This window comes from Melospiza georgiana, chromosome 5 (assembly GCF_028018845.1).
Source record: "Melospiza georgiana isolate bMelGeo1 chromosome 5, bMelGeo1.pri, whole genome shotgun sequence".
NCBI lineage: Eukaryota > Metazoa > Chordata > Aves > Passeriformes > Passerellidae > Melospiza > Melospiza georgiana.
Genome location: NC_080434.1, coordinates 30,261,210 through 30,286,484, shown reverse-complemented (window position 1 = coordinate 30,286,484; position 25,275 = coordinate 30,261,210). Strand labels below are relative to the sequence as shown.

General features: G+C 40.0%; 1 protein-coding gene across 5 annotated transcripts in view; it reads right to left on the bottom strand.

Annotated features, from left to right (window-relative positions):
- DCLK2 (doublecortin like kinase 2) overlaps positions 1 to 4,064 on the bottom strand; it is a 79,525-nt gene extending 75,461 nt beyond the window's left edge. For 2 of the 5 annotated variants that reach the window (XR_009114445.1, XM_058024146.1), the window contains exon 1: positions 3,513 to 4,062. Coding sequence is in view for 3 of the 5 variants with exons in the window: in XM_058024146.1 (XP_057880129.1) it covers positions 3,513 to 3,927 (415 nt within the window). In the remaining 2 variants the exon portion in view is untranslated. Of the gene's footprint in view, positions 1 to 3,512 lie in introns of all 5 variants that reach the window. The other 3 variants (XM_058024147.1, XM_058024148.1, XR_009114446.1) reach the window with 2 other exon arrangements.
- Between the last annotated feature and the right edge of the window lie 21,211 nt (positions 4,065 to 25,275).

Below are 25,275 nucleotides of genomic sequence, written 5' to 3'. Positions count from 1 at the left end.
ACTTCCCACCTCCTGCCCAAGGACTTCCCTCCAGATGCCTGTTGATTGTGTGCACAACCATGCAGACAAAACTCTTGACATTTTATAAAGGACTGTATTAATTACGCACTGTTGTTGAACGAACAAAGACTCTCAGCCATTTTTCTAGGGAACTAGGATTTCTATTAGATGCAAAACAAACGGAACTTCTCTTTCCAGGAATAAATTCTACAGTTGCTTTCATCTCCCAAAATCCAACAATACCTCCCAGCTTTGCAGCAGACCTGTACAGTCGGGATTCTCCATGTCCTTCATTAACAAGGCAATGAAAACAAAGAGACAGAGCACAACCAACACCCACATAAAACACATAGCTCAGGACTAAAGAGCTGCACAGCTCTATTACCATGGCATCACGCTTTAGGAAGCCTATATTTTCAAGGGAAACTGAAGGAAATAGACAAACACTTAAATAGCTAACTCTGGTAGAAAATAAAAAATAATCTACCTTTTAATATTTTATATTGAAGGGTAAGTATAAAATTACACGTGAAATGGTGTATTCTAAAATAAAAAGTAGTGTTATGTCTGAGAGTAAAGCTGTAAGAAAGAACACCATAAGAAAGCATAACAGTCCCAGCCCCCACCTCCTCTCTGGATCTGACTGCTCAAACAGATCTGAAGCAGACAATGAAATTCCTCCCATTTTAAGAAAACAGTGAAAACTGTCAAACTCATAATGTTTCCTAATCTACAGGGGCTGAGAATATAATTTATATTTGCCTTAGGCTGGTCCAGCAGAGCATGCTTTTTTGATTGTCATATCCAGTTAAGAAAAGCAATATGCTTCATAAAATGGAGCTTCTATTTTTGACTAATAAACATGATCTGGTGCAATTTTTAACTGGCTCAACCCAGAACAGCAATATTTCATATCCTCAGTATGTCCATGCACCAGCTCTTTTTCTCTTAAAATGACAAGCAATAAAACAGATTGCCAAATAGAGCCAAACTCAAAAAAAACCTCAACATTTATCAGTGACTCAGCTCAGTATGATGCAGAATTTGATGTTGCCAGCTTTCATATCCCAGATAGATAAACAGCAAATAAGCCTTAAAGAGCTTGCCCTGTACTGGGACACGTCACTGTCCAAGAGCTACACACACATAGGCAGGAGCTGAGGGAGGTTTAATGCAGATCTTGCTGGCTTGGCAAGGTTTGCAGAGCACTCACCTTCTGCTCACTGCAGAGATCTACCACTACTGAACCTGAACTGCTGTGACTCCATGTCCCAGTTCAGGAGCACTGGGAAGGTGCCAAGAGAGCAGCGAGCTCGGTATTGCATCACGCAGCCATGGCCCGTCTGGTGCTCAGCCTGCGGCTGGCACACACCACAGCACCTCAGTTTTATTTTCCTTTCTGAAAACATTGAAATACAGCAAAATACCACTCAAAACTACTTCTGGTGCTTCTGCAGTTCAAGCTTTGGGTCAACACCAATGTTGGAGCATTTACTCAAGAGCAGAAATTCAAGCTTGCTGTGCTGTAACCATGAGAAATAAAGAACATGAACCCAAATCAAATCTCTTCCAGCACCTCAAGAACAAAACAGCTGGCAAAAACCACAAATCATTTCAAGGAATGACAGATTCACTACTTGTTGGCTGTCCTTTCCTTCCTCTACATACTTTTCTTTCTCTGTGTGATTAGTCTTACACTGGTGAAGTTTTTAGCATGCTTACTGGAGAACATACTAATCCAATTATGGCGCTATAGGATTTTCTTAATATTCCTGAGAGTTGTATTGGATAGATGACTAAGTCTTTGGGATTCTTTTTTTTCCCCCTTTTACTTCATTGAGAAAGCATGGAAGTGGCATTTTGACTGTGACATTTATTTTGCTTTATTCTTCCAGTAAAGAGCCACATCAAAGGTTACAGTTTCAATGAGTATTTGAAGAGACAAATAGTAAGTTTTGCTTTCAATTATTAATTTACAGTTGCAAGAGTATATATGGCTGTCCAGCAAGCAATTCTGTCTTTGTTTTAAGTCATAAAAGTCTAATATCATTCCTGCTGCAACATTTCAAAAGTCACCCCATGTTATTGCTAGTTTCATCTCCTTTTACTTCTGTGACCACTTCAGCATATCATATTTTTTTAAGGTGTCTCTAAATTACCCACCAAATCGTGACAGTTTTTTTACTTACTTCATTTCTTTTATCACCACAGGGTCAGTATTTCACTCTACAACCACTTCATACTTCAGTTGTCAGTGTAAAACAGCCTTATAGTAGATCATGTAAGTCCTCAGCACTATGGCACTATCAGGAAGTGCCCTTCCATGCACATCTTTTTTGAGGGAGACCCATTTGGCACAGCAAATTCTGCAGCCCCCCCTTTCTCTTCCATGTTGTGAAGCAGCTGGTCCCTAACTCCCAATGTCCTTACTGGTGGATTAGATAAAGGTCTTCAGGTTCCCTTTCTCATCCAGTTCTGCAGGTGTGATTCAGCACTGCTTTGAAAAGGAAAGCTTCCAAACCAAAGCTCAAAGGACAGGCAGCTGAAAGCCTAGGATGCAGGAGGCATTGGGAGGCCTACAAAAAATCCCAGTTCTTCATTAATGCAAACCAGCTACTCCTGGCACACAGGGTGACAGCGTGGAAGACTGTGGTGGGAGCTGATGTATTGAAAACAACCATCAAATGCAAATTCATTACAAACCTCTCAGCATGCACCTGGGCATTTGGGAAGGAGGCAATGCTGAGCTCAAACTGTATTTTAAGACATCAGGTAAAAAGACTGGGGAATTCTGCTCCTCATTCCAATAATTATCACTCCCCACAAACAAGGGGCATATATGTCATTCACAAAACAATATTTCTGGTCCCATTTTGAGACAGTCAAGCGCTGCTCTGTTCAGATTTGCAAGGTCTACATAACCTCAGCAGCTAAGTCCCATTATGAAAAGCTACTTAGGAACAACTCTGAAATACATCTGATTCCATAACATGCTTTTGAAAGTCAGGCAAGGTAGATAATTCCCTCTGTTAATATGGGCTCTGATCACACTGAAACTAGGGCATTACACCTGTTAGTTTTAATAAATGGTAGGATATAGATACCCTTTTTTTCACAGCACTGGGGCTCCTTCTGTGAAGCCACTGTGAGACAACAATGACACTTGGAGAATTACAGCATTTCCCTCTATTACAAATGGAAGGTAACCAAAAACTTCACAGTTCTTGCAGATGAAAAGAGCACCTGCTGCTTAACTACCATTGGAGTCAAGCCCGGTGCATGCAGATGGCAGCGCTGAAGGTGATGGGAGAAGTGAATGGTCCACACTGGGAAAACGAGGCCCCACCGCCCTCCACAACCCCCCTACTTGCCCTTGCCCTCACGGGTTCTGCGGCCGCCAGTTGTCACAAGGCGACCTCTCCGCTTTGATCCGGGAAGGGACTGGGAAGCTCACCCCAGGGAGTGCCCACAACCCACCACCAGCTCCAGCCGGACCTTGGCACCGTCCTCACCTTCCACCAGCTCGTCCAGGCTGGTGAGCTTCTTGCTGCCATCGATGGTGTAGATGGTGCGGACGCCCTGGGGCAGGTTCACGTTGTCCGACAGGGAGCGGGTGAGCTCCACCAGGAGGGCGTCGAAGGAGCGGAAGCGGTCGGGGGAGATGGCGTACACCAAGCCCTTGAAGTACCTGTCCCCGTTGCGGTAGAAGCGGGCTTTGCGCGCCTTCTTCTCGGAGCTGAGGGCCTGCAGGGTGCGGGTGCGGTAGAGGCTGCAGTGCGCGCTGTGCGCCGGGCTGGGCACCAGCCCATTGCCCCGCGGCCCCGCGCCGCCGCCGGACCCGGAGCCTCCGCGCCGCGGCCCGGAGCGCTGCTGCCGCTTGTCCCGCTCCTCGAAGTGCTCCAGCTCGATGCTCCGGCTGCTCGCCATGGGGAGCCGCCTGCCCGCCCTCCCAGCTCCGCCACGGGAGGGCTGCTACGCCCGCCCGCCGCGCTCGCAAGGGCTCGGGCCGCCTAGAAGAGCATCGCGCCCGGCCGCTGTGGCCGGGAGGGCTGCGGCTGAGCGCGGCGCCCGACCTGCCCGGCCAGCGCAGCCCTGGCCCCGCCGCTGCCCGCTGCGGCGCACAAAAGCATCCCTCACGGCCGAGCGCGACGCCTCCCGGCTACGGGCGCTGCCGGGGGCCGGGCGAGAGGCTCGCAGGAGCCCCGCGGCCGCGCCCCCGCGCCGTGCCCATGCGGGCTCGCACAATGCGCGGGTCCCCGCTCAGCCCCTTCCCCGCCGGCTCCGCCGGGCAGCAGCAGCGGCGGCGGCGGGCCCGCAGCGCCAATTCCCGCAGCGGGGGCAGCAGCACCGCCACTGGCGCGGGGAGCGGGCAGCGTCCGGCTCCCGGCGGGGAAGCAGCCGCAGCGGATCCGGCGGGAGCGGCGCTGGCGGCCCGGCCGTGGAGCGCAGCGGAGCCCGAGCGGGAGCGGGCGGGGCTCGGCCGGGCAGGGCGGGAGCGGGGGCGGCGCCAGCTCGGAGCGCGTCCGGCGGGGGCGGGAGCGCCGTGGGAAGGGTGGGAGCGGCGGGAGCGGGGAGCGGGAAGGGGCTCTTGTAGGAAAGGGGAATTTGGAGGCGCAGTTGTCCTACAGGGTAGTGCTGCCCTTCTGGTGGTCCTCCAAGGGCCGCCCGCCCCTCAGGCGCACCCGCGGAGCTGCCCGCCAGCCCTCTCCCAGCTTTACGTGGGTCAGTCACTGCGTTAAAACGCTAAAATGCTCCTTCTGTACGGCCCTCAGCCCAAAATACATCCCAGGGGACAGGAGACTGTGCATCCCTGTCATTTATTGGTGGAACTACTTTAAAGGGCATGTAGCGATAGGACATGGGGTAATGGATTCAAAGTGAGAGTAGGTGATGGATGGATGGATGGATGGATGGATGGATGGATGGATGGATGGATAGATAGATAGATAGATAGATAGATAGATAGATAGATAGATAGATAGATAGATAGATAGATAGATAGATAGAATGAATATTGGGACTAAATTCTTCCATAAGATGATGGTGAGGCACAAGGCTGCCCGGAGAAGCTGTGGCTGCCCCATCCCTGGAAATGTTCCAGGCCTGTTGGAACGGGGCTTTGAGCAAACAGGTTCAGTGAAAGGCATCCTTTCCCATGGCAGAGGGCGTGGAACTAGATCATCGTTGAGGTCCCTTCCAACCCAAACCATTCTGTGATTCTATGATTTTCCTTGTGCATTTGCCACCATCTCTCCCTAAGGAGTCAAATAAAGCCATTCACAGAGCCTAAACCCCCTAAATGTGCTGCAACCCATGTTCCATGGCTTCCCCAGGCATCTTCTCAGTGCTCTTGGGGTTGCTCAAGTCAAATTCCCTTTTCATAGAAATGGCCAACAAATGCACTGAAATGGATGCAATTTCAACTACTTTACAACTTATTCTCAACCATTACACAACATATTTTCTTTCTTGGCACAACGAGAATTTAAATAATTGTAAAAGCTTTTATAAGTACATACATGTTTTCTGGTTTTTTTACATCTCTTGCATAAAAAAAGAGATGTTGCACTTGCAACGTTGCAAGTTGCAGTTTTGTTATGTCATTACAGGTATGCTCTTCTGTCCAATATTCTTTGCCACATTTCTGGTGGATTTATTATTTTTCTCTTTTTATGTTTTGAAATACCAATAAAATCAAGCACTTTCTCACCATTATTACAAAGCAGATTAGACATTATCTAGCTATGATATTCTGAAGACGATACATAGAAAACATCAGTGAAACTCACTCTTCATTGAAGCACCAACTTCCGTGGTGCCTGAAAACCCCCACAAGCAAAAAGAAGAGATAAACCATGGACCTAGATTATCTCCTCTGGTGGTAAAATCAACAAAAAGACTGAATGAGAGGGAATTCTGTTACAGTCAGGGCATGAATTCACTTGCTAAGATTAGACTTGCAGGTCTTGCCTAGGAACCAGGACCAAGAAGTCACAAAACAGTATGGAACAACTTTTTAGATTGGCTTTGATATATAGTTTCTAATCTTGATTACAGGCAATGTTACACAGACAAAATTCAAACTCATGTGTGTAACTTTGCTCCAAAGTGGATGGGTCTCAGCTACAAAGTTTTATTTTTTCCCAAATGGTTCCACACTGCATGGCCGTGTCTGGCCTTTACAGAACAAGTCACATTTTAAGTTCAAACCTCAGCAGATGGTCATTTGGACTAACCTTTTTCCATTTGCTCAGAAGCAGGTCACAAAAGCCCAGGGAAGTTTAATTCCCTCCTCATACATACCTTTTGTCTCTCTGAGCTGCTAACTATTGCCACAGGACACTCCTCAGCTGTGTGCAGAGGACTCATGCAGACTAAGATGCAAATACACAAAGACACCTACATATATATATATATACATGTATATATATATATATATAAAAATATATATATATACACACACACGTATATATATAAATTTAATCTATTGGCTGTGTCTTTGTTTGAATACAGCTTGGAGAATCTGGTGCCAGGGTTAGCATTTTGCCAGTTTCAAGGTGTTTTGCTGGGTGGTAGGATATGTCATGTGTGGGACTTGCTCTGACTTCTGAAATCTTTAGCTAGAGATGGGTGGAGGGAAAGGATTTTTATGCAACCTCCTGTAAAGTAAAGCTAAAAGGGAATTCTCCAGCTTTCACCAGAAAAATTATCTGTCCTCCTCAAAGGGAATTCGTGCTACAGAGAACTTTTGATGTCTGTAGAGCAACTATGTTTTGTAGAGTATATAAACATGAAATTGACTTCTGATCTGTAAAACTAAACTATTTCTATATTAAGAGGCTATTTACAGAGAGGTTGGGATTAGATCTGTATGTGTAACTGCGGAGGAAATTCAACATGGTCCTACAACTTGTGCTGGTTTTGGTTTTGTTTTTTTTTTTTTGTCCTCCTCAGATGCTATGGATATTTTTAGTAAGATCTGCAAGCCCCTGTTGCACAGTGCTTCCATTGGTGTGCGTGCTTTGCCTTTTCTTTGCCACGTTGTTTCCCCTACAGAGTTCTCTGTAGCCAAACAGATGTTTTAAAAGACTTTACAAGATCAGGGCAATTTATTATAACCCCAAAATAACCCCATATGCATCCAAAGGGCATTTGTTGTTAGGGTTTAGAAAATTAATGTGATTAATGTGCAGTCCTGAATGGACCTGACCTATGAAATCTCATTGTCTTTCTCCAAAATGGGGTTGACAAATTAGCGGTTCACTTTACAACAAGCAAGGCTACATGTATAAATGATACCTTGCTTATTAACCTAAATCTCCAGACACTGTTAAAATGTGATTATCATTCATTCTTGTGATATTCTTACCCTGTAAATATACATTTCCTGTTTGAATAGAAAAGAGCTTGCTGTTTGCATGTCCAGATAACTAATCAGTTCTCTCACCTGACTTTGTTTTTCTCTTTTCTTTTTTATTGTGCTAGGCATAATGAATTCTTGGTTAAAATCTCATCTTGTATCTAGAAGATACAAGATCTTGCTCCTATGTGGTTTTGTAGATTGATGGGTTGTTTTAAAACAAGCAAGCCCTGTGAGAAGTTTCTAAAAGGAAACTAAGAAAAGTTTACCATCATACACAATGTCTTTTTTTTCCTTCTGTTACTTGAACTCTCTACCATCCTGGTTGTAATCAGGGACATCCAAGTTACTCAGAACATTTAATAGAATTGATAGGTGAGAATCAGTTCAGAATTAGAGTTTGCAGTGGGTGGTATTAGGAAAAAAGTATGTATCTGCCTTTACATTTAGCCCATTGATTTCACCTTGAACATAATAATACATAATGTTACTAAAGAAGGAAAAAAAAATCATAAACTTGGGGTCTGTTTACTGAAGATTTTATTTACAGAAAATATTGTTTGAATAATTCAGTAAGGAAATGTTTACTTGTAGCATCAAGAATACCAAATTTGAGTATTTTAGCAATTAGATTACTATCTGAAATTATTTGTTTTCACCCCAAGAACATTAAAATGCTTTAAAAATATTCATACAATAAAATAAAACCAAAAGTTTAAGCAACTTGACCGAGTAGCAGAGAAATATATCAATGTAGGTGGAATAAGGAAGATGTTCAGTCCTCAGTGAGCCAGCTGTGCCCAGGTGGCCGACAAGGGCAATGGCATCCTGGCCTGTATCAGCAAGTGTGGCCAGAAGGAGCAGGGCAGTGATCATGCTTGGTACTGCTGAGCCTGCACCCCAGATCCTGTGTCCAGCTCTGGACCCCCCACTACAGGAAAGACGTTGAGGTGCTGGACCCTGTCCAGAGAAAAGCAGAGGAGCTGAGGAAGGGTCTGGAGCACAAGTCCTGAGAGTGGCAGCTGAGGGAGCTGGGGGTGTTCAGCCTGGAGAAAAGGAGGTTCAGGGGAGATCTCTCTATACCCCTGAAAGGGAGTTATAGCCAAGTGAGGGTCAGTCCTTCTCCCAAGTAAACAGGGATGGGACAACAGGAAATGGGCTCAGTTGCACTAGAAAAGGTTTATACTAGATATCAGGAAAAAAATTCTTCACTGAAAGAGTAGTCTAGCTTTGGAAGAGGCTTCCCAGGGAAATGGTGGAATCACCATCCCTTTAGGTACTTAAAAGATGTGTAAATGTGGCACTTGGGGACATGGTTTCATGATGGACTTGGCAGGGCTGGGTCAGCAGTTGGACAAGATAATTCTAAGGATCATTTCCAATTAAAACAATTTTATGGTTTCATAATCTCATTATGAAGCTCTTTTTACATTAACACTTCTTGATGAATGGGAATGTGAGCATGAGTGTTGTTGGATATTGAATTATCTCCATACAACTTAATGGATCATAGGGAAATGACTGAGTCCAAGATCTGTGATAAGTCTGTGTGAGCATTTATCAGGCCTCAGAATTATTCACTGGTTTTGATAAATTAGATGAAAATGCCATAGAAGATCATTTACTTTTTTAAATTACTTTGTACAATTCCCAAAGGACACCTTTGTCTTTAAATTTGTCTTTAAGAATATTTCTGTACATCTATTTAAGATTTTTGAAAGCAGTAAAGAACCATATGAATAAAAGCCATATAAAACCAATGTTGAACCTGAAACAAAAAAATGTGGAGAAGAAAAGATCCTCGCATTATATTTTATTGCAATTTGCTGTACCAAAGAAGACTTGAATGTATCAAAACCCTTCCCAGCAAGGTTCTGGGAAAGGACCCATAAAGCCTCCTTATGGCTGGGATTTCATGTCAGCCAGTAGCTGCTCAGATGAGGGTTTTTTTGTCTTCATATCCAGTATATTTTTCTCCCAGATTAGCATATTTCTGCAGAATATCTCTAGCACTTTGCTAATATTCAACAGAGACATTCTGTCCCATTCTCCTGTCCCTGATGTAGGAATGCATGAGGGAATGGGATGCTACCCGTACCCAGAGCAGCATGAATGAAGTTGTAAAATGTTCTCCAAATAGATAAATACATCATGCAAGCCTAGTTTTAATGGTGTAGTAAACATCATGGAAGAGCTAGGATACCCTCCCAACAGATTCCTTCTGAAGTCAACTGAGATCTCAGCCCTTCTGCACTCCATTAAAATTCAGCTCCTGGTTATAACTGGTTCTTCAGTGACATGAGGTAATGATCCTCACCCACTCAAGTTAGATCAGAGATGATCACCCCATTAAATAAATTGAGTATGGTTTTTTGTGACATAAATAAATGCCTAACTCCATGTGCCCATACTGGTGGATTACATAAAGGTCTCCAAGTTCTTCTGTCATTAAATTCTCCAGGCATGATTCAGCATTTATTTGAAAAGGAAAGTTTCCAAATCAAAGTTCAAAGGATGCACAGCTGAAAGCCTAAAAAGGAGGAGGCATCAGAACACCTACACATTGTATGTCTTTGCTAATGAATCTGCATTGCAAGATATTTGCGAACTCCCTTTTCTCCCAACAGTTCAAGGCTGTCATATTGACTTCTATGACTCATTTAGGCTTTGCATATGGCCATTTTTATCTATCAAATACCTCTGTAACTGAACAAAAATAGCTTAAAATTTAGATAATTTGAAGAGAAGAAAGGCATGATTTACAGACAAAGAAATCTTTTACTCATCTATTTTCTTGTAGCATATTTAGAAAGAAGTCATTAAGGTTTTAAAAACATCTCTATTACCTTTTTTTTTGCTACTAACCCCATCATCATTTTTGTAGAAGCATTAATAATTTTAATTCCATTTGTTGCTGTTTCATTACAATACATCAAATTTCTATATTTTCAATAGAAACGTCTGTGTGAATAGTTGCTGTAATTCTGGTTGGACAAACCATGATCCAGGATTAAATGGATCATTTAATCTGTTGTTTTACTTTAAAAGTATGATTATTCATATGGTTTTAAAATTAGGAGAAATGTGGGATCTTGAAAAAACCCTTAAGAACTATGTTATTTCAGATGTTAAATAACTTATAAGGACAATATTCCAATAAATCTTTCAATAGTTATTTTGTCAATAGTTATTTTAGTGAACTACCAATCTAATTAAAAATGAAAAATTAATGTGTTTTCTGAGACAGCTACTTCAGCAAAGATATCTAAGGTAAACTGATGCCTCAAACCTGATGTCAACTAGAGATGAAAACAGTGTAGCAATACCTATTCTGAAGCAAGTGAACTACTAAAGGAAAAAATACAATTTTATAATATGATGGTTACTGAAGCAAAGCACAGAATTCTCTCATCTACACTCCTATTCCTTGATGGCTTTTTTCTCACCCACCTGGGGCTGCTGCCTTTATTTGAATCTGATATTTGCAAATTGGAATCTGGCAATTTTCTTGGTAGAATAATAACCATCACCTCCAAAAATGTCATGGACCAGGAAGTTATTATTGCATATTTAGGTTACTTTGAGAACAAACCCATTGTATAGTGTAGCTATATACCAAGAGCATCAGCAGGCAATAGAACAACTGCAGAGAATGAAATGAATAATAATTTTCCCCCTTGCTTTCTTCCATGTCACAGTTGACTTCACTGGCTTCAGGGGCCTTTTCATCCAAGGAATGATTTTTTGTAAAACGGGAGGAGAATGTACAAATGACTTCTATTGATAACATGGCCAAGATGCAAGAAAAGGTGAGGTACCACATTGAATCAGAGCAGTTGGTACAGCTGTCAGCAAAAGGACAGATTTTCAAGCCCACAAACCTCTTTCACACCCAAAAAGCAGCAATATATTAGCACCATTTAAAGCCAATGTTGCTCTAAGAAAAATTACTTGAACAATCAATTAATGTTAATCAAAGTCAAGATCAGAGTGGCATATTTGCAAGAGAAAAGCAGCAGATTTAGAAGCCTTGTGATGCAGAGAGTAAAATAGGTGATTTTGGTCTGTGGGAGGTAGAGGCAGAACAAGGAACTGCCTTGAAGAAGAACACTGGGTGTAAAAGAGACCTTCTGACTTTACATTGGATTCTGTGAATTCCAATACCTGGAAGAAATAGGAATTTTAGTCCTTAGGTTTACCTTCTGGCTGGACCCTACAAATCCCTTGAGGATTTTGAAAATCATAATTAATGCAGTATAGAATAGTGATGCTTTACAGAAATACCTTGAAGATTGGAGAAGTGGAATGACTAGTAGAAGTAAAGGTATAAAGTCATATATATATAAGGATTTTTTCTACTCCAACATGGAGTAGAAACTCGCCACTGGGAAACAGAAGAAAGGAAGGGGGGGGGGATGTACTGTTGATCAGTTTTGGCCAAGCTGCAAGAACAGTAAATGCAGCCTTTCACTTTCTTCTTCATCTGAAGATGAGCAGATGTGGTATTTAATTAAAAAATAGTGCAGGGAGACTTTCAGAATAAAATATTGCTGGATATAACTTAAATTCTTTTAAAGAATAATCAAATTTTATTTATGTAAGAGTAAGCAAGCTTTTATTTCTGGTCTGTTGATATGTTTAGGGTGAGCATGGCATTGTCTGTGGATGCATATCTTACTTTCAAAGCCTTTATATGTGGGCCTTATCCTTGTTGCTGCTTGGCTGTGGAAGTCCTCAGCCATAGGATATTCCTGGTGATAGACTTCATAAAGTGTCAGAGCCTCAACTTGTTTTGTACTGTACAAATACAGTGATGGTGATGATCAGGAAGGGTTGCAGAAATTGCTGATGACAATTTTCTAACATTAATTAAAGATCTGTCACCTAGCCAGCCACTGAGGAAGACTGAGTTGTATCCCCTTAGAGTGTTCTCACTCTTTGTGTGCTAATATATGCTCTGTGCACATCACTAGAGACTGATTTCAGCTGAGTGCTCTAATAACTTGTTTTAGAGAAAGGTGTTTTTCCGGAGGTGAGATATCAAGCCCAATCCTGGCCTTCCAGGCTTATGTGACTTCTCTAGTAATTATGGTGTGATTATTTGCATGTTTGTTGTCAGATTTACTGGAGAGTGGTATGCTGCTGTTTTGTCCTAATTACCAGCAAAGGTTTTAGTTAACTTCAGCAGAATTATTCTGTCTGTTCATCGGCACAGTACAAAATGAAGTTGAGTCAATAAGGTCAGATCCTGTACAGGAAAGAGAAAGCAGCCACTTGGCTTTCATGTGATGAGAGTGTTGCTTTAGTTTTTAAAAGGAAGTCAGATGCAGTGCTGTGAAAATCCTTAATCTTCTCCTGTTCTTTCTCTATCAGTCATACTTTAGTTGGTATGTTTTTGTACTCTTTGTATCTCTGACAAGAAATCTATACATTTGACTTCTTGCTGCCAGCAAAGCCATTTGCATTAGGAGCAGAATGATGTCTCTCAACTACTACAGCCAGCATGGTCGAAGTTGTGTGGGAACTTTGCCAGATTGAACTTTTGGCCTTAATAAAATAATGGAATGCTGCTTTGGGGCTTAATTTTTGGCAGTAACATTGTGAATATCACATTTCTTTTCTTCAGATGACTTAGATTGAGAATATTACTGCCTTATGACTTCTTATTTTAATGTTTCCTTTAAGACTGCTGATCCTGACAGGTCTGGAAAGACAAAAATAATCTGATTCATCAATAAATAAGGAAACCATGAGAAGTAAATGGAAGAAATCTTGGTGAGCTTCTCCGATCCTGGTACTGTGTATGGGCTTGAAAGTGAACAGTTTGCTGCAAAACCAGTCATGCTTCTTCCAGACAGAGTAGCAGTGTGTGTTGCTTTGTAAAGAGCTGGAAATAATATAGAATTAAAGCATTTGCATAGAGATTGTCAAGTGCAGCCAACTCTTATTCTTGAGAAAGCAGAACCTTAAGCAAAATAATTTCAAGGTCAGTTGTGACTCAATTAAGAATAATTTTTATTTAGACTTCTAGCTGAGAGGCAGAGGAGATGAGGGGAGCACAGATGAAGGGGCACAGAAGCTGATTGCTGACAAAAGAACAACTATGGCTACAGGCACAAAGTAACCTTGGGCTGCTCCAGAGTCCCCAGTACATTTGCTGAGCCTGAATTTGGAACAAAAGTAATAATTTTGAACCTTTTTTTTTTCCCTTGAAGGAAATTCAGATGCTAGAGTTTAATTGGAAATGAAGTCTTCTTGGAGAACTTAAGGTATTTCCATTATGAACTTCCTCAAACCTCAGCAATGGGAGATTTTAAATGCAGTATAAACTTTTGGTTCTTTGGAAGTAAGGAGAAGCAAACCTTTCCCAGAGTACTCAGTCTTAGCTCTTGGTTCTTTCCATAACCACTTAATCCATTGGATTAAGTGCCATGAGAACACTGAAAGGACTTAGTGCTGAACCCAGAGAGGTTACATTCCCAAGAATTTGTCTGGAAGGGGTGTGCCTGCAAATGGTAATTCATCAACTGATAAACCTGACCCGTGTGTTTGCAGAACAGGAACATAAATACTGCTGACAAACACAAGAGTCCCAATAAAGTGTCCTGAGAAGGCTTTTCCCCTTACCATTAGATGTTTGGGTTCATTTTTTCCCCTCGCCAGAATTAGAAAGTTCCTTAGTCGCTCCTCTATTTTTCTCCTGCCATATACAGAAAAAAGCCTGAATGACTGAAGCCCAGGGAAAATAAAAACCATTCACAGCTACTCAGCTACAAACACAGAGGTGTCTTTTTCCCTCAGTGATGTAAGACACCAGATCTAGACTATTGTGTAGGAGTCGGGGTGAATTCTAATGGTGAGAAAAATCTATGGAAAAATCTTTCCAGGAACAACTTCTCTGTTCTAGTAGAGATCTTTTAGGAAACATGATAGCTCTTACTGGTCTTTATAAAAAATGAAAGTTTTATCTCCATATATTTTTATATCTACACACACACACATATAGTGTCAGTGTGTGTTCTGCTTTATGGAACAGCCACTGTAACACCTGGAAACGAGTAGTTAGCCAGAGCAGATAACAGGGAATTAGGCTGTTAATCTGCTTAACAAGGACATATGCCAAAGGAGTTTAAATTGTGCTAGTTTGCAGTTCTATTCTTATGTAAGAGGCATTAAAATTTAGCAAGATGTGCAGGGGTAAAAAAGAATATAAGGCTATAGTTCATTCAAAGTCTAAATGCAAGTGCAGCAACTGTCCCATTTCAGCATTTTGCCCATTAATAGACAGGCTTGTGGTCCAATATGAGCTGGGTTTACACCAGCTGGGATGGTATAGACTTGATTGATGTGCAAAGCTACATTTTTCAGCAGATATTCCATCTGTTCTCTTGTCTGATCCTCTACTGGCAAATTAGTCATGAGAGTCTGCTGTTATCATTCTATGGAAATATTTCTAGTTTGATTTTCTAAAATTTTAATTCTATTTTAGTTGGGCAGTTGTGTCTCCCACTGACACTTTTGTTTTGAATGGCAAGAAAACAACTTTGCTGTGAGCACGGCGGAACTTTTGCCACCCTGCTGCTCATTTACTCTGGGGCAGGTAACTCTCACAGAGACTTGGTGACCTCTGAAATTGCAGGTCAGTATTCTTTAGCCTGAGAGCATCAATTATTGCATGTTGTGGAAATGTTGTGGATTAAACAAGGAGAATAGAGAGAGGATTAATATTTAGTTCGGGAAACATTTCTTACCTGAAAACCTTAAGAGATAAAAGATCATAATATTGGTTTTATTTTGGGCTTTTTGTTTGTTTTGGGTTTTTTTGTTTGTTTGTCTGTTTTGGTTGTTTTAACTTGGTTTGATTTTTTTTTTTAATTTAATCCTTCCTCCCCTCTAGAAGATTTTCAAGCGTAGGGAGAAAAGGTGGCACCAACTTTGCAACATCTGTTTTTATAGATGACACATGGGTTAAATACTGCTCAGCCAGTTACTGGATGGTGGTGGTTTTGTCAGAATCTGAGGAAAAACCATCTTCTGAGAGTCGTGTTTGTAATCAGGGGAAGACTGGTTGTACCGGTATCGGGTTTGGTCAGATTACTCTGCCATCTTGTGGGTAACTCGAGGATGTGGAGGATTTTTTATTATTTACTCTAGAAATACAAGTTTTATATGTAGGTTAATATTTGCAGGAGGGAAATTTGATATTGTTATAAGAGAGGATCAAAGGTGAAAAGAACACAATTTCCAAATGTATCAGGTTCTTTGAGCTAATTGCATGTTTGTATCCTATTATGCAGCTTAGTTAATTCTCCCTTTTTCATCTCTTTTCTTAAATTAAGGAATGCATTTGCTACCTGTGGCATTGAACAGCAATAAAAAGGCAAATTTAAATCATATTTTCTGGAGTACACTTCTTTGTCTATTAGGAAAACAAAATCAACAAACACCCCCCAGGAAAATAGAAGAAACAAACAAACAAACCATCTCCTGCTTTTTTGTCTTATATATTCCTGTCCAACTCTTCTTCAATCCCCTGCTGTGTTGAGCTGTTTCACAGCAAATTATTGGACATTTCTTTACTGAGAGCTAGGAAGGGCTGCAAGAAGAGCTTATACATAAAACCACAGAATTTTGTAGCTCACAAATTGGGTCTATCTTGTTGTATCTCAGTCTATATGCTGTTATCTACTGAAAATGAATAGGTGATTTGAGTTGTGTACATTTCTGATGGTAAAAAACATAAAATAAAGGCATGGGAAAAGGCTTCTTGATGTTGTAGACATCAACACAGCTCATTAAACTAGATGAATCAAGACCCATCTCTTTGTGCAATTTAGAAAAATAACATTTGGAAGGCACTGGGTGAATTCTTGTTGCTTTATTGGTATTGCACTAGTGTGCAGGCTCTAGCTGAGAGTAATGAGTTTTAAGAAGTGATATCCAAACATATCATAAAATCATAGAGCAGTTTGGGTTGGAAGGGGCTTTAAAGGTCATCCAGCCACCCAATCCAACTCCCTCTGCGATAAGCAGGGACATCTTCAACTAGATTGAATGTGTGTGTGTGTGTGTGTGTACATACATACATAAATATGAAACAATTTCTAGTACCCAAAGAGTTTACCTTTTAAGTGGGCCGGGAAGAAGAAGGGAAGAAGAAAGGATATTTTATCTTAATTTTAAAACAGGGGATAAGTACAGCACTATTGTGGTGAGTCTGCTAGACCTTGAACTGAACTTGTCTTTCCTTTTCCCCAGACCCCTTGCATCTTTACACTTTTATGTATTGTGAATTATTTACAATGGCAGCAGATCAAGGGGAATATAATACTGGTTAAGGGTAACAAAGCAGCTCTAAAATCCAGTTTAAAGAAAAAAATCCCAAATCTTTCTACCTTTCTCTGAAGCTAGAAAACAAGCAGACTCACCCTTACAGGCTACTGCTCCTCAGGATGCTTTTATGCTTTTTCTCTGATGAAAAACAGAGGGAAAATAAGTATTAAAAAAAATAAAGCTGCACAAAGGATGTTCATAGTTTCTTTTGAAGGAGGCCCTAGAGGCTGTGACACAAGATAGCTGCTTCTCCTAAGGAGCCAGAGTTATTTGCTGGAGAAATATCCCTGTGTGCTTTGTTCCTCTTCTCAAAGGAAACAGAGCTTATGTTTGGTTCTTATTAGAAAATAGAGAAGTTCTGATAGGTTCTGTCAGTTTTATCTCTGCTGCTTAAAGCTGACCCTTCCCCAGGTGTCTTTGTCTCTGAAAAAAGTTAATTTTCCTGTCAGCTCTTCAGCTCCCTCTGTTCCCTACCTGAGGTACTATCTGTGGTATTCCGTTTGCTGGTGAATTAATCAACTACAGCAGACTCTGAACTGTGTCATTGGAGTAGTTTTATGGGTTTTCTTTTCTTGATTTTTATGGGGGAAAAGCTTTTTGTAGAAGGGAAGACTGTAAGTGATATTACCTGTTTAATAAAGTGAACCCAGGTTCAAAAGGTTGTACATTAAAAGACGTGTAATTGATTTTTAGCTGTAAATGGGGAAATATTTCACAGATCCCAGACTTCTTATTAATCTCATCAGAAGTGAGTTTTGTGATTTGCTGTTGTGGTTAAATAGTTTGTTGGTCTTCTAAGAGAAAACAAAACTGGAAAAAAACAAGTAGTAGTGAAATAGAAGGTTAAAAATAAACAAAGAACTAAAAGAGCTAGAAAATCACTCTCTGCTTCTTGGGTAACAGTACTGTAATTGATATGCAAAAATGAGAATTTACATTAAATTTTCTGAAAATTAGTTTGAAAGAAAGTTAAAGTTAAAATAACTGGAATAACTTCTAAGAGGTTGTAGTGGCAAAGTTTTAAAAATCTCTTACAAACTTTGCAGAGAAAGCAAAGGAAAGGAACAGGACAAGAATTTTGAAGCTTGAACATGGTCAGCAAAACCCCAGGCATCAGACAAATCAGAAGACATGTTGCCCTTGCTAAAAGGCAAATGAGATAATTATGAAAACATAGCTACATCAACAAAAGCCAGAGGATTTGCAAAGTAACTGCTCAGAGTCATTGTGAAGAAAAAAAGTCATAATTTTGCAGAGCTGGAGTAAAATCCACTTACTCAGAGCAATGTGATATCAAAAAAGATACTCGTACCAGCCACCTGGTGTACTGTATTGCAAAATATTAGCTGAATTAAAAGTAACTTTATTTTTGAATTTATATAATTCTTCTGGTCATCTAACAAGATATTAAGCTCTTTTTCAGCTCTTTTGGTTCAGATCCCTACTACAAGGTCATCTGCCTCTTTGCCTTAAATTATATCCATTCTATCCTGCTTCTCAGCTTATATTTTCTATGCTCTCAAATACTTTTCCCAGGGTAGAGAAACCAAACTGTTTTGACAGAATGCTGACAGACCTCCAAACAAAATTGCAGCATGAGAGAAATCTCACCCTTCCAGTGCTAGTGGAGAAACTCTGAGTTCTTTAATGAATTTTAAAACAAAGATTTGTGATCTTTATTGCTGCACATACCTTGTTCTTTACAAATAAGATACCCTTATTTACATTTGGGTGCTTAATATTAATTGAGAACAGCTGGGTGTTCTGTGCTGCAGAGAAAGATGATGAGCTATGTGCTAGCACTTAATTAAAACTTGTAATGATACTCAATTGTCATTCTACAGATACTATGATTCTTGAATGCCAAGAAGTGGATTTTGCTATTTAAAACTCTGTGTCCTGCTAGGTTCCTGATTAAGCACAGGCTCTGTGCAGAGCCTACCAATATGTTCAAACCCCCAATACGTATCTGGGGTTTGAAGTCTGCAGAGTGATTTGTATGTTCAGGCTGCAAAGTTGAAAGATGCAAAGGAAGCAAGAATCATGGAGCAACCACTAGATTGGAAGAGATGTCTGGAGGTCATTTTGTTCAACCTCCCATTCAAAGCAAAACCAGCTTCAAAGTTAGATCCAACTTTGTCAAGATCATGCAGCAGAGAATTATACAGACAGAATTAGAGTTCCGACATTTCTTTGATGTAAAGCTGTTAAACAAGCCACCAGAATCTGTTTCACATACTCCATCTGTGAAGCAGAGATAATTCTTGCATAAATACCCCCAAAGTATTTTGATCTGTCTGGGTAAAATAAGAGCTTGAGACAGGAGCAGTTCCCTTCAGTCCTAGGGTAAAACGATTTTTTTTTTCTCCTTTTCTTGAAGATGTGGAGGAAGTATAAAAGAAAAGTTGCATTTCCTGTCAGTATCAATGAGGATTACAAGTACTAGCAATATCCTCTCCATTGAGTAAATAGGTCAGATTCATATTTTTTTGCTATTTAGAGTTTGAATTGCCCATTTTGCTGTTCAGCCACTTAGGGGAGATGCTGCATTTGTGACTGCAAAAGTTCTGAAAGCTTCTATTTTTGTCCAACTATTCACATCAGGGAGGATAGAAATACAATCCTATAACATTATTTATATGAACTGAAACAAAAGGTCATGTTCTAACTGTGTTGGCTTTAGTCTTCCCCCTGAACACTGATGAATAAATAAGGAGACTTGAACTGCACATGTTAGTGACAATGGTTAAGTCCAAGCAAGAATCCCCGTGCTGAAAGCACAGTTGCATGTACTGACTGGGCAAAAGGTTACAGTTCTCTGGCTTTTTTACTGGTAACACTAGGTTTAAGTCCTCTACATGTAGCAATTACTTCTCAAAATGCTCACTGAAAGCCTTCTTGTTTTACCTGCCTTCAGGCCTGTTCAAAGGTGAAGAAATACACAGGATGTGATTTGACTAAGATCATGTCAGTCAATGACAAGAAGAGGAAAGTATTGTTATTCCCTCTGCCTGCTAACCTTTATTTCAGCCTTGTAGTGGAGGTTGGCAGAGCAAGGCCAGGGCAGGCAGATAAACTGGTACAGAATATGGGGGCTAGGTATGAAATACAGGGATCCAGGCTGATGGGTGGGATTTTGAATAGCAGAGTTAGGGCAAGGGATGACAGAAGGATTGATGAAGAAACACCTTTAATATCTGCTACTCACCTCTTTAGTTTCCTTAGCAACACTTTAGCCATGATTTGGCCATTAAAAACTTGAGTTCTGAAAAGTAGTTTAAATTTTCTTTGAGGATTTTTCAGTTTTTCCCTCCCCCCTCTGAACTCTTTGTCTTCTGCCTTTTTATTTTGTTCTTTCTGGTATTTGCAATATTTCCTAATTTATTTTCTTCTGGCAGTTTTAATTGCTATGCTGTTTTACTTCCTTGCCAAGTCAGTAATGGCAAGAATATGTCACATTTGTCGGGAATAAGTCAGGTTTGTGCTTCCTATAAATAGGAAAATATTTAAGTGTAGATGTAATGCTTGCATTTACTGATATACTTCCTCACCTCTATTAATACAAGCTTTTAAAACATTCTTTATTTGTTTTTATTTATTGACTTTTAAAAGATGAAACGCTTACCTCCTGCAGAAGAAATAGTTTTGTTCCATTATTTGCCCCATAATTGGAGCTGAATTTACCGACATTAATCACAAGAAAATTTTTGTATTTGTTAAAATGGTACCAGAATTGCCTTTCTTTTCTCTCATAGTTTAATATTTCTTAAGGCATGCACGTCTTGAAAAAGAAATATTTTGAAGTAGTCTCTCTGAAGTCCAGAAGTTTTTAGGTAATGTTTGAAAGTTCTCTCTTACCTTCAGTCAGAGCAATGCATTACATACCTCTACCACTTGATGACTTGCCAGTTCTGTGCTCTACTTGCCTCACAGACAGCACGTTTTTATAAAGCAATGCAATACCTCAGACATTTGATGTGCCTCATTAATTTCTGCAGCCTCCTCATTTATTAGAAGTCCTTCGTTATCTCCAGTTTTATTCTTTTCATGATTTGTTATAACCCATCCAATTTTCTCTTAACTGATTTGACTGCTCTAATTCATTCTGCATTTTGGCTGCCCTTCTCTTTGCTGCAATAACACACTCAGTGTATTTATATTCTCTTGCCTGCATCACCCAGTTTGCTTTTAGTTTTAGAGTCACTATTAGTCCCTGGTTACTTCCTATTCCTTGTATTCTTTTACATATTTTTTTTCTGTATAGCTGATTACATCCCTGCTTCAAAAGGAGTTTTCACAAAAGGTTCCATTTCATTTTTGTTGAACTTGAATGAGAAATTGCAGAAATGACAATTTTTAAACAGGTAAATGGGAGTCTGAATATTTAGCAGTCTGAATATGGGTTGCTCTGGTCAGTCTAAATGGGGGTTACTACAGACTCTGGTCTATGTTAAAACTCCAATGAAACAGAAAGACAGTGGCAATTGACTGTCTAGTTGTGATGTTGCTGGTCTATTAGTCATGGCTCTGTATTCTTTTTTCCTTGAAATGCTTTTCACTGTATTTGCCATTTCTAATGACATCTTGATGCTTCCTTTTATACCAGGTGTTAAGTTAGGTGAGTTCTACACTGCCTGATATTGAGTAGCTTTAATATTTTATGCTGCTGGAATGTGAGGGGTGTTACCAGAGCAGATGGACAGCTACTCTCCTGCAAATGCTCCTCCCAAGTGAAAACAAAAGATCAAGAATCTGCTGCAGTCCTTCCATGTGCTTTGTAACTTAGGAGAGCTGCTTAAACTCCACCTGGAGTTTAATAAAAGCTCTTCAGACCAAGACCTCCTGCCTATGGGGAAAATTAATTTTCTTTTGGATGAACTGTCAATACTGTGCTAACCACTGCTAACTTGTCCCTAGTTAATCATAACAAAATTAGCAGGAGTCATGGGCTGACATCTACTGAATTTACAGAGGAGCTGTTTATCATCAGGTGCCCATTGCTTGGCCTCTGTCAACAGAAACCTGTTGCATTTGCCTCTGCTAGTTCACCCATAGTGCTGTGATCAAGGAAGCAGAGATTATGTATTTCTTTTTCTGTAGGCAAAGTCTAATGACTGTCTGAAAGATCTTGGTTTGTTTATGCTGTTCAATTTAGTTTTCAAACCGAGCAGATCAGACATTAACATTCTATCAGCCAGTGCTAAGGTAAAGCAAGTCAGGATTGGATGACGACAGGGGAAGTGTGATAAATATTATATATTAAAATTCAAAATCTGTCAGTGCTAGGATTATATGAAATGTGGTGGAAGGGGCTAAATTATTGCAAAACTGCAAATTGAGGGACTATCCCAAAGACATGAACCGACAACTCAGGAAATCCTCTCCTAGAAAGCTGGGGGGATTGGATAGCAGAAGGGGCACCTCTAATGCAGTATTTTGTGGAAATACAGAAAACACTGAGATCATTGTGAAGGTCTCATACATAGCATTGATGTTTGCACTTGGATAGCATTGTGAACCATTCTGCAAGATTTGTTTTGACATCTGTCTTCCTTTTTGCTTCCTGAGAATACTGTGTTCAATGGAAAAGGAAAAAAACCTCTTGGATGCAGAGTTTAGGGAACTGACAACAAATGGCAACATGAAAGGTGTGATAATTTTTTTCCCCCAAGTAATGAATTTCTTGTGTGTTTGAAGAATGAAATAAATTCTATACAAATTAGCAGAAGATAAAAAAAAAGTTTCTCTTTGACTCTAGCCAAATAAATATGTTGAAAACCAACCTTTCTTTTGGTCCATTTCACAAAACTCCCAATTAAATGGGACACTGTCAGGACCAATTTACTGTTTTAAAGGAAGGTAGTTTAGCATCTCTGCCCTGTGAAAAGTCAGTTTCCTCTTTCTTTATTGGTTCCTGAATTTTGAAGGCATGGTTAGTTAGAAAAGTACCTGCCAAATGCTGAACCCTTAAGTTAGGCACCAAAGTGTGATTAGTCTGGATTGTGTGATCCATCATCTCTGTGATGACTTCCCTTTATTATCATCTGTGAATCATAAAAAATACTGAATATTGAATATTCATGCTATAAAAAAGCCAATTGACTTGAATCAAGGTGGAAGCAATGTCACAACACAATTAATTCTATTTCCTATACCATTTATAGGAACAGATATTACGTGGTTGTTAGTAACTAAGATACAATTTTCTATAATTCTTTATACAGTTATTCATTAAAATCCCTGCAGGAAATTCCTTCAAACTGTAATATTATATAAATAGACTGGGTTAATACAAATGCTATTTGAATTTCTGTGAACAATGCTGTAATTTAAAATACATTCATGCAGTTTCTATATTCTCAATCAAACTAGTTTAATTTAATCCAGTTCCTAACTTATGTATTATGCAAATCAATGTTCTTCCATGAGTATTTTTGCTCTGTGAGTGGAAACATTACCTTAGACATGCTTCTAAAATTGACTTTAACTGCCCATTTAACCAAAATTTAACCCAATTCAACTAGCCCAATTTAGCTGTGGTCAAGATTCCAATGAACATTGGAAACGTTGATGGTTTTGTTTGCATTGCACCTGCTGTGGACAGGATAAAAACTTTGTTCAGCTGGCCCTCTTGGTATAGGAGAAGCACTCCTTCATGTAAGAGTTAAAAGGGTGAAGCAAACAAAATGAAAAGTCCCTAAAAAGAAATTGTTGCTAATGTAGATCCTAGGCATTTCATAGGAGATTGAAGCAAAGGTTACTTTGACAATCTGAAAAAGTTGGTGAAATACAGGTAAGAGTGAGTGAACTCTTGTTTAGGTAGTGTTGAACCCCACTTATGTAATATAAACTATCTCTGAGAAATGCCTCTGTATCAGACAGTGGCAGATACATTATCAGGTTTTAGAAGGACTTTGGATAAGGTGTGGGAAATTGCTGACTGGTGAGTCTGATGTCTCTGGAGGGAGAAGGAAGCCATAGATAAATAAAATGTACTCAGGAAGAGCTTCTGTAGCTCCTGCAGGAAACAGACACGTCTCAAGATGCTGCTGTAGTTCTCTGAAGGAATCACTGTTGTGTGTTTGACAAAGGTGATCTAATTGAGGTTGACTTTAGAAGGTCTTCCAAATCCCTCCAAAATACTTAGAGAAGCCAAAATGCCATAGGATAAAAGGAAAGGTCTTCGCATATATTAGTAACAGTGGAAAAATCAGGAAACAGAAGGTAGGAACAAATGTTCAGTTTTCTCAGTGTAGGAATTTCACCTGGCAAATTCCAGTGAGATCTGCATCAAGACCCATTTTACTCAGTGTAATCAGTCTAGGAAACAGAGTAGAGAGGGAGGTGGCAACATTTGCTCATGGCATTAAGTAAAAGAGAAAACTTTCTGCAGTGAAGCAAGGTCTTGAGACAGGGAGTGATAAAATGACTGATTAAATTCACTGTAGAGAATGGTACAGCAACAGAGATGAAGAAAATGATTCTCAGCTTTATATATGTGATGAAGGGTTTTGAATTGGCTGTTACCAGGCAGGAGAGTGTAGTTGTGAGTATTTTAATGACAATGTAATGTAAGTGCAGTGCTCTGTGATGATTATAAAAAAAAAAAAAAAAAAAAAGAAGGTAGGTGTTGGGAATGATAAATATGGAGAACAAAACAAATATCCTACTTTTTCTGATCTCAGAAGCTGATACCACAAAGAGGAACAAGGAAGATTGAAGTCAGCAGATGACTTCCACATGAGAAGTGATGACTCTAAAATCAAAACTAATGACTCTAAAATCTCTGGGAGTCTGCTGATGGGGATTGAAATAGGATTTATTAAATGATGAGCAACAGTGAGAGAAGAGATAGGCTCCAAGTGATCATTGTCTTTTCTGCACTGTGGAATAAAAGCACCAAAATGAACTTCAGGATGCTCAAAACAAAGTAGCAGAATCCAGTGTGTTCACACAGTGTACATCTGAACTGTGGAGTTTGCTGCCAAAGGATATCGTGCATGACAAAAGGTTTGTGCAGGTTCAAAATCAGGACTTTTAGCTGAGGAAGTTAGCTCCCCAAGTCACAGACCATTGGAAGATGGGGAAATACTGGGATACATCACAGCATGTTTGTTCTGCCCTTGTGCACTTTTCCCTAAGCCTCGAGTAGGCTGCTGTTTCTGGAGAGACTAAATGGACTATTTTTATGTTCTGAGATACTGAAGATTGCAGAGTAATTTTTGTAAGCTGTTAATTTGTGTTTGTACAGTATATAACTAGCTAGAACCTAAGCAAGCCCTTCTGTGTAAACTAGCATTTGGTGACATTAAGAGAGAGAAACACACAGATGCTATATTGTGGGACATGGACAAACAAGAACACGACACAATAACGTACAGAAGACGTGTCAGAATGGTGAGGCTGGGACTTACACTTGAATTCATCACTGCTCAACAAGGCCTTGTTCTCAGTTACAGCACCTCACTTCTATCATCAGGGAATTGCCTGAGCTAAAATTAAATTCAAAGGTGTTAATGCCAGAGACAAAGGAAAATTTTTGTCTCCTGTCCTTTGGTAAAACTATGTAATTGTGTTGCCAG